General features: G+C 37.3%; 1 protein-coding gene across 7 annotated transcripts in view; it reads left to right on the plus strand.

The window, feature by feature from the left end:
- The window catches only part of NPNT (nephronectin), a 78,742-nt gene extending 68,212 nt beyond the window's left edge, over positions 1-10,530 (plus strand). For 3 of the 7 annotated variants that reach the window (XM_010340092.3, XM_074396535.1, XM_010340093.3), the window contains 2 exons: positions 6,042-6,298; positions 7,745-8,731. In XM_010340092.3, the coding sequence (XP_010338394.1) occupies positions 6,042-6,298; positions 7,745-7,840 (353 nt within the window). In that variant the 3' untranslated portion in view covers positions 7,841-8,731. Of the gene's footprint in view, positions 1-6,041; positions 6,299-7,744 lie in introns of all 7 variants that reach the window. The other 4 variants (XM_003929486.4, XM_003929485.4, XM_003929483.4 and 1 more) reach the window with 2 other exon arrangements.
- The last annotated feature ends 1,696 nt before the right edge of the window (positions 10,531-12,226 follow it).

Below are 12,226 nucleotides of genomic sequence, written 5' to 3' on the forward strand. Positions count from 1 at the left end.
TACTTACTCAGGCTCCTAGGTAGGCAGTTCAAAACCCAGAACGTCCACAGCATTATTGTATTTTGTACTGTCCCACAGGCTGGCCTCAGTAGGTGTGCATGTGGTAGTATGCATGATCTGATTGGCAGATCACAGACCTGTAGATTAGACTGACTGACCACTGACCTGGAGTAGTTTGCTGCAGAAGGAGAGATCTTTGGCAGTCATGTGTGATAGAATGGTGAATAATATTTATGGTCATAATGAATGATTCTTTCAAGTAAAGTACATTGGGGAGAGTAAATCATGGTAAACTCAAGAGAATTCACTGAACTTCTATGTAAACAATCTATGTAAAATACTTGATTTTTATAATTTAAATGCTGTATTTTAGAACCAAGTTAGTGCTTTTCAACATTTTTTTAATTTTTCATCATATTTGTAAATGTTTATATTTGTCATGACCCAAATCTCCCTTTCTCTGTGGTGGAAAAATGAGAAGAGGGTTAGAAATTAGAGTGGTAGAGAAAGAAATTTGAAATCGTTATTGGACTGTGTTAGTACAGAATAAATTGAAAGGAAGAAGTGGTTGCTGGAGTGATTGGTTAACTCCTGATGATTGGCTACGGTTTTCTAGAACTGGAGGCTGCTTTTCTAGAACTGGTCGAAGTTTTTACCAAGAACTTAGATAAATAGAACACTGGAGTTCAGTATTGAAAATAAACTGACCTAACTATGATTGACTCAAACCTGGAGAGGAAGTGACTGTGTGTGCTGACACAACCAGCATTCGAAAGATTAGATTACTGGATCACAATTAAGAGGTTGAAATATAATGGGGTTGAGTGTAAGCCATGGCTGATAGTCTAGAAACCAGTCACACAGCTGAGTGATATGTCGCATATCACTAAGTGTAGAAGACTTCAGAGTTTTAGCGTGTAATGAAATCAGTCTAAGTGAAACTTGTGATGTTGTTGCCAAAAATATGGACCATTTCTGTAGAAATATGGTATTTTTCCAGAATGAAAAATTCACTTTGGTTAAGTGGTGAATCCACTTTTGAGAATTATTTTTTTCTAATATGAGAATAATAGAGTTAATTGTCACTTAGGAGAGGATGACCTGCTTGGAAAGGTATCTCAAAGTTTGTGAAAAACAGGTGAAGGAACCCTAACGTTTAGCCTGGAGAAGAAATGATGCAGCAGGGTTGCTTTTCAAATGATTGATTAGGGTTAGAGTTGTTCTGTGTGACCAAAAAGGGTTGAGAAGTAGGATTGATGGGTAAAAGATACAGTGAGATTCATTTTGGTTCACTCTCATCTAAAAAGAGAACAGGGTGACGTGGAAGGAGTGAGTTTTCTGTTGGTGGAAGCATCTGACTGGGTGACATATGGCAAGATATTGTTAAAAGGTTTTAAGCATCAGATAATAGTTGGATTGGAAAATCTTTAAACCAGCTCTGACAGCCTGATTCAGAATGGAATGTGGAAATAGTCCCAAGAAACTCAGTGAGCAGGGTGCTAGCTTGGAAAGAAGGGTGGGGAGACCAAAAGATGGCAGAGAGTTGGAAGATAGGAGTGCATATGTGAGGATGGAATTGCAGAATATATTTTTAGAATATACTGGGAGAATTATAACCATATCCTGATGGGAAAATACTAATAAAGCTTACCTTTTCATGGCTTTTTCTTCTAGAAAATCCAGACTCTCTCTCTCTCTCTCTCTCTGTGTGTGTGTGTGTGTGTGTGTGTGTGTGTGTGTGTGTGTGTGTATCTGTCATGTGAAGGCCAGAAAAGAACGTAAAAAATCAGCCGGGTACAGTGGCTCACGCCTGTTATCCCAGCACTTTGGGAGGTAGAGGCAGGCAGATCACCTGAGGTCAGGAGTTCAAGACCAGCCTGGCCAACATAGTGAAACCTGTCTCTACTAAAATTACAAGAGTTAGCCAGACATGGTGGCAGGCACCTGTAGTCCCAGCTACTCAGGAGGCTGAAGCAGGAGAATTGTTTGAACCTGGGAGGCAGAGGTTGCAGTGAGCCAAGACTGCACCACTCTACTCCAGCCTGAGCGACAGAGCAACACTCCATCAAAAAAAAAAAAATTAATAATTTCTGTGTATTATTCTAATTACCAAGCTAATTGTTTACCTTTTTCTATCTAGATTATACCACTTATAATATATGTTTGGATATCCAATTATGGATGATTTTAATGGTGTGCAGTTCTAAGATCCAGATTTGTAAATATTCTTAGATGTTAATATTTCTAAGAAAATTCTCAATTAAAACTCACAACCTTAAGAAACAGCTGCAAAATAAGTGCATTTGCTAACTGCCCTTCATGGTGCTATTAGGTTTTATCACATTCAGTCACAGTGAGATGTGAAATTAACAATGCCTCTAAGAAATGGAAAATTGTGCTGCTGACAGGCATGGTGATATGCCGTAGGTATGTAGCTGTGGCCCTGCAGAGACACCCTTCTCCTGTGTGTGTCAAAGCTAGACCTAAGGCCCTTTTCCTGGAACCTTGATCTCTGGAGAATAAGGCTTAAGGGCAACTGACTCAGCAGTCTGCCTGCCACTGATAGCTACAAGGAATTTGCTTAAATAGACATCAAGTATGCCAGCATGTACATACAAGTATGTCTATTGCAGCATTAAAACATTATTTTTAAATACACATAATGGAAAATAAATCAACAATATAAGTGAAAGCTTTCTGCCATCCCTGACTCCCATTCACCACCTGGCCAGATGGATCCAGTTTCTTGATTGTGTTCCCAGAGACATATTTTTGGACACAATGGCATTCTCTTCTGTGCCTTGCCTTCATCACTTATTGATATTATCTTAAGTGTTAACAGGAAGAACATGGACTTTGAAGTCAGAATACCTGGTCTGGAACCCAACACCACCACATACTGGCTTTGACCTTGAGCAAGTTACTTAAATAGGGGTAATCAGTACTATCTACTAAACACATGTAAGGCGTTTCAAGCAGTACCTCACCCAGAGTTACCACTAAAATAGTACTAGCCATTGTGGCTGAAGACTGTCCTCTATCAGTACATACAGAACACCTTCATTCTCATTTATGGCTAGCTGTTATTCCATTACTCATCAGATATACCACAGTGTATTTAACCACCCTACCACAGAGGAACATAAGTTGTTTCGAGACTTTAGGTAGTTCAGACAATACTGCAGTGAATAACCCTGTACTTTCATTATTTAACATATGTTAGACTATAGCTATAAATTCCTAAATGTGGAATGGCTATGACAAAAGAGAATTCGTATTTTGAATTTTGATAGATTTTACTAAATTGACCTTTATAAAGATTGTAGCAATTTATACTTCTGCCTACACTATTTGAAAACCATCCCCAACAGATATTATTAAAGTATTTTCAAAATCTTTGCCAATCCTATAGGTTAAAAGGGATCTCTTTTAATTTTACTCTTTATTTCTTTTATTCTGAAAAGTTGATCATGTTTTCATATATTTGTCATTTTTTCTGTGATGTTCTTTTTCTTTAGTATTTTTATTGATTTATGAGAGTTTTCTATATAAAAAGAAAAATTATCCTTTTTTAATGTGTTGCAAATATTTTAAAACATTTTTGTCTTTCTATTTGATTACATTTTTAATCTTAACATGAAAATTTGGAAACTTAAATGTTCTTCAGTAAGAAATTGGCTAAATCGTTATTGGCATACTTGCAGTAATGCAAAGTGTATTTGCTACCATAGAAAAATGGTTATACAAAAAGCAAGTTACAATATTGCAAATGCAGTATTTCTTTTTTTTAAAAAAAAAGTTCATATTCATGTGCATTTGTGTGCATGTATTACATAAGTTCAGAAGTCAAAACCTTGAAAAATATCTCTAGATTTTGTAAATTGAAAATTTAAAGGCACCAACCAGTACAGAATTAAAAATAAATAAACTAACACTTTATAACCCAACTTTCTGTTCAGGTTTTGCAGCATCTGTTATTTACCCTTCCTTCCCAACATTCTTTAGCTGTTGTGATGCTTAAAACTGAATGAATGTTTAATATAACTGTATGTTTATAGCCAGAATTCTGAAACCTGAACCTGAAGTGAAAATTTTAATAGGTAACTTGCTTGACACTGGATCCATTTTTCCCTTAATGTTTCAACTTGTATCATTTCCTTTATTACAAAAGGAACAAACTCTTCATGGCAAAAAAAAAAAAAAAAAAAAGCCCCCCCGCCCCCCCCCACACACACACGCAAAACCTGGTACCCCTAGAGTAGCTCTATAGAGGAAGGATAATCGTAACCTCATTTATCATGTTTTAAATTTTAGAGTTTTAAATACATATGCAAAAGGATTATTTGAATCTTATATTAGAATGCCTTGGTTTTTTAGTTTGTCTTGTTTGCAGGTAGCATCTGGCAGAGTGGTATTAGTGTACATTCCATAGGGACTTAATCCTTGTTTTCTCAAAACTTGCAGGTTAACTGTAATAACCTTATATCTTAGTCTTAACCAGAATACCTGTGATGATTCAAAAGCTGACTTTCAGTGAGACGCTTAAAATCCATGTAAATATTTTGATCCAAAATATTGTTTGGATTTGTTTGTGGAGGAAGGGGGTGAGGGAGGTGGGAGAAAGATTCTTAAGATGTTATGTATTCTTAGTGATTCAAGTATGTGAATCAAGGATCTATTTCCCTGCAGTTTTGTACAGTATCCCTGGAACATCATTCATTTATTCAAACATCCTTAAACACCTACTACCTGCCAGCAGGGTAACACAGAGGTTTGGGGAATCTTTGGTTCAGACTTTAAGTTGTTCACAACCTGCTGGGGAGGACTTAGCACAGAGGCTGGCACATAGTAAGTGCATAGAAACCACCTGTGACGTATAGAGCTCAGAGGGGGCTTGGTAGAGAAGAAGACACTGGAATAAAAAGATATCCCAAATTTTATCATGTCTTATACAAATGAAGCATAAGAAAGAGACAGTTTAACTGAAAACTAAATGGCATTTCTACCAAAATAGATACACATGTTCAACATTCCAACAATTTTTCTATGGAAAAACCCGTGTTGAAACATACAGTGTGTTTTTCAGTTGGCTGAGATAAAACAGCCTGAGGGAATGTCATTTGTACCTGGATCGAGTTTCAAAATACTACTTGCAACTTTCTTGAGAAGCAACACCCCCTACTTTACTGCTACTTAACCATTTTTAAAAATGCAGTTTCCTTAACAGAAACTGAGGCAAGAAAACTCTATAGCCCTAGGGATGTGAGAACATCATCAAAGTGGTGTAAAGTAAAAGTTTTTATTAATATTTGTGTTCATGTATATATAATAGGACATATTTATAGAATAGATATGATATAGATTTGTTTTACTATAAAAATGTTTTAAATAAAATAAAGTTGATGCTCCAGGAAGATGTGGAGGGTTTCCTGAATACCTCTGTTATCTTCCTGGTGTTAGGTTTACAGCAGCATGAGAAGCACAGCCAACTCTGGTTTGTTTTTTTTTAAAAAAACCCTCTATATTTGGAGATTTATTTTTAAAGTCAGGGGAGGAGAAAATAAGCAGATATAGGGCCCTTTAAATCACCGTCTGCTTTACTGTTCAGAGATTAATTATCCACCAGAAAATTCTCCCTGGAAATTTAGGGTCAGTTTTACCAAACCACCAAGCCAGATCGGCAAGGGGTGTTGGACAACATAATCACAAATTGGTGAGGGTCAGAAGGTGCTGAATGTGTATATGTTGCTGCATGCCTGTATGTCTGATCATCCTCCATTGGAAATTTTGATAGTGTTTCGATTACTAATTATAGTGTGTCTCTGGTGTTACTTCCACTCTTTATGAGCAAAGTAAGTAAATGTTTTCTGTAAACACATACCATAGAATTTAAGACAGGCATAGAAATAAGTCATATTTTTCTTCTTTAAAAATCTGGAATTCTTTACAAAGAAAACAAAAAAACTAAAACTCCTGTCCATGCTGCTTGTTCTAGAAAGGGATATTGGCACATACACACAGCCCTGCTTTTCCCATTCCAGGCGGACAATACCTGACAGTATCGGCAGCCAAAGCCCCAGGGGGAAAAGCCGCTCGCTTGGTGCTACCTCTCGGCCGCCTCATGCATTCAGGGGACCTGTGCCTGTCGTTCAGGCACAAGGTGACGGGGTTGCACTCTGGCACACTCCAGGTGTTTGTGAGAAAACACGGTGCCCACGGAGCAGCCCTGTGGGGAAGAAATGGTGGCCATGGCTGGAGGCAAACACAGATCACCTTGCGAGGGGCTGACGTCAAGAGCGTAAGTAGATCCACAAAGGAGGCAGAACCTGGGACGTTTTCCTTTCATAGGAGAACTCTGGGATCTGAATTTGAAGAAGCCTCGCTCTGTAATTTGGGCTCAAAGGTTTGGGGTTTTCTCTGGGCCTGATGACTCCATTCAGTGCCTCTTTCTGAAACCCCTTTCTGCTTCTTCATTCTTCTTCATCGCAACCTGTGATCACCACCTCTCCCCAACCCTGGTAAAGACCCAGTATTTTTTTTTTTTTTTTTTTTTTTGGATGGGAAAAAAAATCTGGGAAAGAAAAGTTTTTTTAAAAAAAGTTGATCAACAGAAGCTTCAAAGGGTGGGGTGGTGACCTTAATTGTTCCTACTTTCCCTTTTAATTCCTTATACTTCAAACTTTTACTATCATAAATTACCCAAGAGATGGTTCTTTTTTCTTTTTTGAAATGTTTTTTTCAAGTTCAACTTCTTTTCTTTGTTTCAGAGATCACAGTTAAGCAGCCTAGGGTGGGAACTCAGAACTACAATTGGAAAGCCCTATTCTATTCAGGACAGGATGTGGGCAGTACTTTGATGGAATATATAAATTTGATCTTAAGTAATCAAGTCATAGTTTACAAGAAAATGGCCTACGGCATCCCAACAAAATAATAAAGGCATTTGGGAAAATGTCATCTTTATGCTGGTGCTTATGAAACTTGCTGTTGGGAGATACCTATGCCTATATATATATAGGTATAGTTAATAAGAAACTATTTTAGAAAGAAAAGATAGATTCCTTTAATACAGTTTTTATCAGAGTGCTTGGAAATTCTTACATATTTTTTCTTAAAACTTTTCTCAGTATTTATATTGTTTAGAGAAATAAAACAAGATGATCATTTTAAGTCAGCACTCAGGTTTTCTCATTTTATAAGAAGCAAGGATGCACTATAGAAAATACAATGTAAGAATAATGAAAGGTTTTGGTTTTTATGTAGGTAAAACAACAGTGTGATTGGATTATGGTGTTAGATTCTATTCCATTTTCAGCAAGAATGCTATGTTAACCAAAAGGGAACTAAGAAATATCTAAGATAGGCTGCATGATTATGATCTTTCAGATCTTTGGTTCCTGATATCTGTTCCTTTATATTCCATCACACTCTTCTTCTAACTTTGGTAATCCTTGATGAAAGTGTCCACTTTATAAACAATCCTAAATTTAATTGGTGTATAGCTTAGAATGGCATTTTAAAGAGTAATTGGTTCTGAGTAATGTGGTCTGATGAACAGTTTGATGAATTTCAGTTTCTAGTAAAAGACAAGATTCAGTGATACTGGCAACTATATTCTGGTTTTTCCTCCTGCAAAATAAGGTTAAAATTGGTTTGGGGGAAGGTTTGCCTTTATTTTTGCTTAATAAGCAGGCATTAGAAAGGGGCAGAGGAGCCTTGACTGGTATGTGCATTCTCTCCCTAGGTCATCTTCAAAGGTGAAAAAAGGCGTGGTCACACTGGGGAGATTGGATTGGATGATGTGAGCTTGAAAAAAGGCCACTGCTCTGAAGAACCCTAACAACTCCAGAACTAGCAATGAACTCCTATGTCGCTCCATCCTCTTTTTTCCAATTCTCATCTTCTCTCCTCTTCTCCCCTTTATCAGGCCTAGGAGAAGAGTGGGTCAGTGGGTCAGGAGGAAATCTATTTGGTGACCCAGGTTTTGCTGGCCTGCTATTGTGCAATCCCAATGAACAGTGACACCCTCCTTGAAATACAGGGGCATCTGTAGACACATCCAAGCTATCTGTGGGTGTTGCCTTCCATCCTGTGTCTCTTTCAAGAAGGCCTTCAGCATGTGTGACCCATACCATCCTCTATCCTGATTATGAGGTGCTCCTTGTAGCAAATTGGGGGAGTAAGTTACGGGAGCAGTTTTCAAAAGAAATCTTTGCAAATGGCCATGATGTTATCTGTTTGGTGTTGTACCATGAGTAGTATTGACTTCCCTTGAGATATGATGTACAATGTGCTTGTGAAATTGACTTACTCTCTTTACTTAAGTTAGTTCTGGCCTGACCTGAACTCTGACTTTTACTGCCATTCACTTTATAAAATAAGGGTGTGTAACATATTAAGATACATTTATTTTTATCTGTTTGTTTTTCTTTTAAAGACAATTATGTAGAGTGAGCACGTAATCCCTCGTTAGTAGTATTGTGTTTTGTGTAAATGTGCTATTGATACTAAGTATTTACGTGTTCCTAATATTTACAGACTCTAGTTGCAAGGTAAAGGGCAGCTTGTGATCTCAAGTTAAAAAATACATGGTGAAATGTCATCCAGTTCCATGACCTTATATTGGCAGCAACAGGAAATTGGCAGAAGTGTTGCGTTGTGGTAGTGGAGTGATTTTTTTTTTTTTTTTTTAACGGCAAAGTTTGGTCTTTGCAAAGGATGGGAAGCCTTTAGAAGACAAGAAACTGCAGTTAATATATAAAACTCTCACTGTTTCAAGTTACACTTTTAAACCACAGCTTTTACCATCATAACATAGGTCTCTCTGGTAATATGTAGGAAGCTTTATAAACATTTTGGTTCATTCAGAAAAAGGATCCTGTTTATTAAAGCAGAGTGAGAAGAAGCATAGGAGAAACTCCATTGTAACAGATTTTCACACAAAGTTTTAAATTGATATAAGTTTAGGCAGTTGTAGTTCATAACTTATGTCGCTTATGTGCTGTGTCAGGATGGGGTAGGAAGCAAGTCCCATGCTCAGAGGCATGGGCTGTGTTAGAATGGGATTTATACACACTGGAGGAGCAGGACAAGTTGGAATTCTAAGATCCATGAACCCCCGACTGGATTTCCTCCCTGCATATTTTACCTATATATTAAAAAACAGTGTAACCTTTAAGAGGCAACTTATTCCCGAAGTTTTTCTTCATTTCTGATTAAGTAATCAAAATGTTTTCTGCTGTTTTTGCCAGGAATCACAAAGATGATTAAAGGGTTGGAAAAAAAGATCTATGATGAAAAATTAAAGGAACTGGGATTATTCAGCCTGGAGACGAGAAGACTGAGGGGCAAACCATTGATGGTTTTCCAGCATATGAAGGGTTGGCACAGAGAGGATGGTGACCAGCTGTTCTCCATATGCACTAAGAATAGAACAAGAGGAAATGAGCTTAGACTAGAGTATGAGGGAGCATTTCTTGGCAGGGGCCATTGTTAAATTAGAATACTTCATAAACAAAGAAGTGTGAAAACCTCAGCGTCTCTTTCTGTTTCTCCTTTTAAAAAATTAGATAAAAATTTATTTAAGATGGTTACAGAGGTTCTTACCCCAAGATAAAGTAACAAATTATAGAATCTTCCCCAAAGATGTTTCGATCCTACTAGGAGTATGCAATGAAAATCTTTAGAAGTAAGTAATTTGGACAAGGCTTACTTTAGGCATTTCTCTCTTGACCTCCTAATGGAGAGGGGTCGAAAGGGGAAGGGCCCACCAAATGCTGAGCTCACTGAAGTATTATGGCAATCCTAGCGGTATTAAAGAAAAAAGAAACCTATTTATTCCAAATGAGAGTATAATGGATGAATATTTTAGTATCTCAGTAGTGTCCTAGTGTGGTGGTGATTTCAAATATTTCTTTATGGTAAGGTATAAACCTTTCACGTGTTCAATGGATGATGTTTCAGACTTTTTCTTAAGGGATCCTTCAACGAACACAGTTCAGAGGGATTTTCATCTGGCATGTTCTCTCTGCTTTGTGTGTGACAAGTTAGGTTGGCTGCTGAGAAAGAGTGCCCTGCTCTACACCAGCAGACCTTTCCTTCACCTTCAGTGTGATTCAATTTCTCTTATCAACTGGACTCTCCCAGGTTCCACAGAACAGTAATATGTTTTGAACACTAGGTACAATAGAAGATCTCTTGTCATTTAATCTGGGAAAGGCAGGGCTGGAGGGAGAATAAATCATTTAGCCTTTGAGTAATGGCAGAAAATATGGCTGTAGATCCATTTTTAATTATTCATTTCCTTTATGGTCATATGATTGCACAAGCTGAAGATGAAAGGGGAAAATAAATGAAAATTTTACTTTTCAGTTCCAATGATACATTGCACTAAACTGATGGAAGAAGTTATCCGAAGTACTGTATAACATCTTGTTTATTATTTAATGTTTCTAAAGTAAAAAATGTTAGTGATTTTCCAAATGGCCAAATAAAAGCAATTGTTTGTAAATAAAAGCACTGTTAATAATATCAGTTGTCTATTCTTGTTTTTTGAGGATTTTTTTTTTTGTCGACTTGGAAAAAAGTATTGAGGTAGTTAAATGATGTTTCATAGACTCCCTTATACTGTTTGGATGGTGGGAAAAAAAATTGCCTACAGCATTACACTTTCTAGGTTATAAAACATGAGATACCTTTTTTTTTTTTTATATTAGCATGAACAGGGAAAGAGAGATCAGAAGATCACTATAACCCATACCATGCCTTAGTAAATTGCTTTAGTGACGGTTTATTATCATTTCATTGTAAACATTTGCTTTAAACTCTATTTTTTTTTTTTTTTTTTTTTTTTGAGACGGTCTCACTCTGTCTCCCAGGTTGCAGTGCAGTGGTGCGATCATAGTCACTGCAGCCTCAAACTCCTGGGCTCGAGCAATACTCTGGCCTCACCCTCCCAGGGTATTGGACTGGGACTACAGGCTCACACCAACCTGGCTAATCTTTTACATTTAAAATTTTTTATAGAGACAAGGTCTTGTTATGCTGCCCAGTCTGGCCTCCAGCTCCCAGCTTCAAGCTATCCTCCTGCCTCACCTTCCCAAAGTGCTTGGGATTCCAGGTGTGAGCTACTGTGCCCAACAGCTTTCAGTTCTATTATGGAAAGGCAGATTAAGCTGTAAGTATATATATAAATATGTGAATTGTAAGTGAAAAGTCTTTTTTGCTAGTAATTCTGTTAACTTATAACACTTTACTCATACTCTAATAACATTTCCTGATGGAAAAAGAAAATTTTTTAAATTATACAAGAATAAAAATTAGTTCTCATAAAGAGTTGTAGGAAATACACTCAATAGTTTCTGTCTTTCCGATATGCAGAGAACTTTTAGCTGGGGACATCAAATCTTGGATAAATACATTATGCAAGCAAAAAGGGAAAAACTTTTCTTAGAGATCCTAATTATCCCTCAGAGATCTGAGAAAGCTCAGGTTTTCAGCATATGTTAATTAAGAAGTTAAACCTCTTCTGAAACCCATTTGAGCTTGTGAGTTGAGAGAAGCAGATCATGGTGAGATTTCAGGGTGCAGTTCATTGATTTTCAAACACTGATGTGTAAGGGAGGGGAGTGGGTAGGGGGGCTCTAAGGCCTGACAGTGAGAGATTTCCCCTTGTAGTGTTTTAATCTTGAAAGGGAGGTGGACATTTATCAAAGTCCTATAAATTAATGCAGAATTACTATTCTGAATAAATATGTGGTGTCTCAAAGGTTCTGAAAGCATGGTGGATCTCAAGACCCTCACCTATTGCTTTTCATTTTAATATGCATGGGAAGCACCTGGAATCTTGTTAAAATACAGCTTTGATTCAATAGATCTGGAGTGGGGCTTGAGATGCTGCTGCATTTCTAACCAGTTCTCAGGTGATGCCTATGCTGCTTGTCCTGGTTCCACAGGTTGAATGAGAAGGCCTTAATGATAGTGTACGGAGGGAGATTAGGGCCTTTCTCTTAACATTCATGGCTGGAAGGCCTGAAGGCCCATAGTTTCAAGATCTAGATTCGTAAAAATTTACAAAGTCCCAGTGTATTTTTTTTCTTTAAAAAAAACTTCTTTTCTGAGCATGGAATAAACTTGCCCACCTGGTGCAGAGCATTGCTTTGTAAAACAAATGGCAGGGCCTTCGCAACAAGGAAGTTATAATTGGGGACACTTAAATATAAGTGAG

This window comes from Saimiri boliviensis, chromosome 3 (assembly GCF_048565385.1).
Source record: "Saimiri boliviensis isolate mSaiBol1 chromosome 3, mSaiBol1.pri, whole genome shotgun sequence".
Classification (NCBI taxonomy): domain Eukaryota; kingdom Metazoa; phylum Chordata; class Mammalia; order Primates; family Cebidae; genus Saimiri; species Saimiri boliviensis.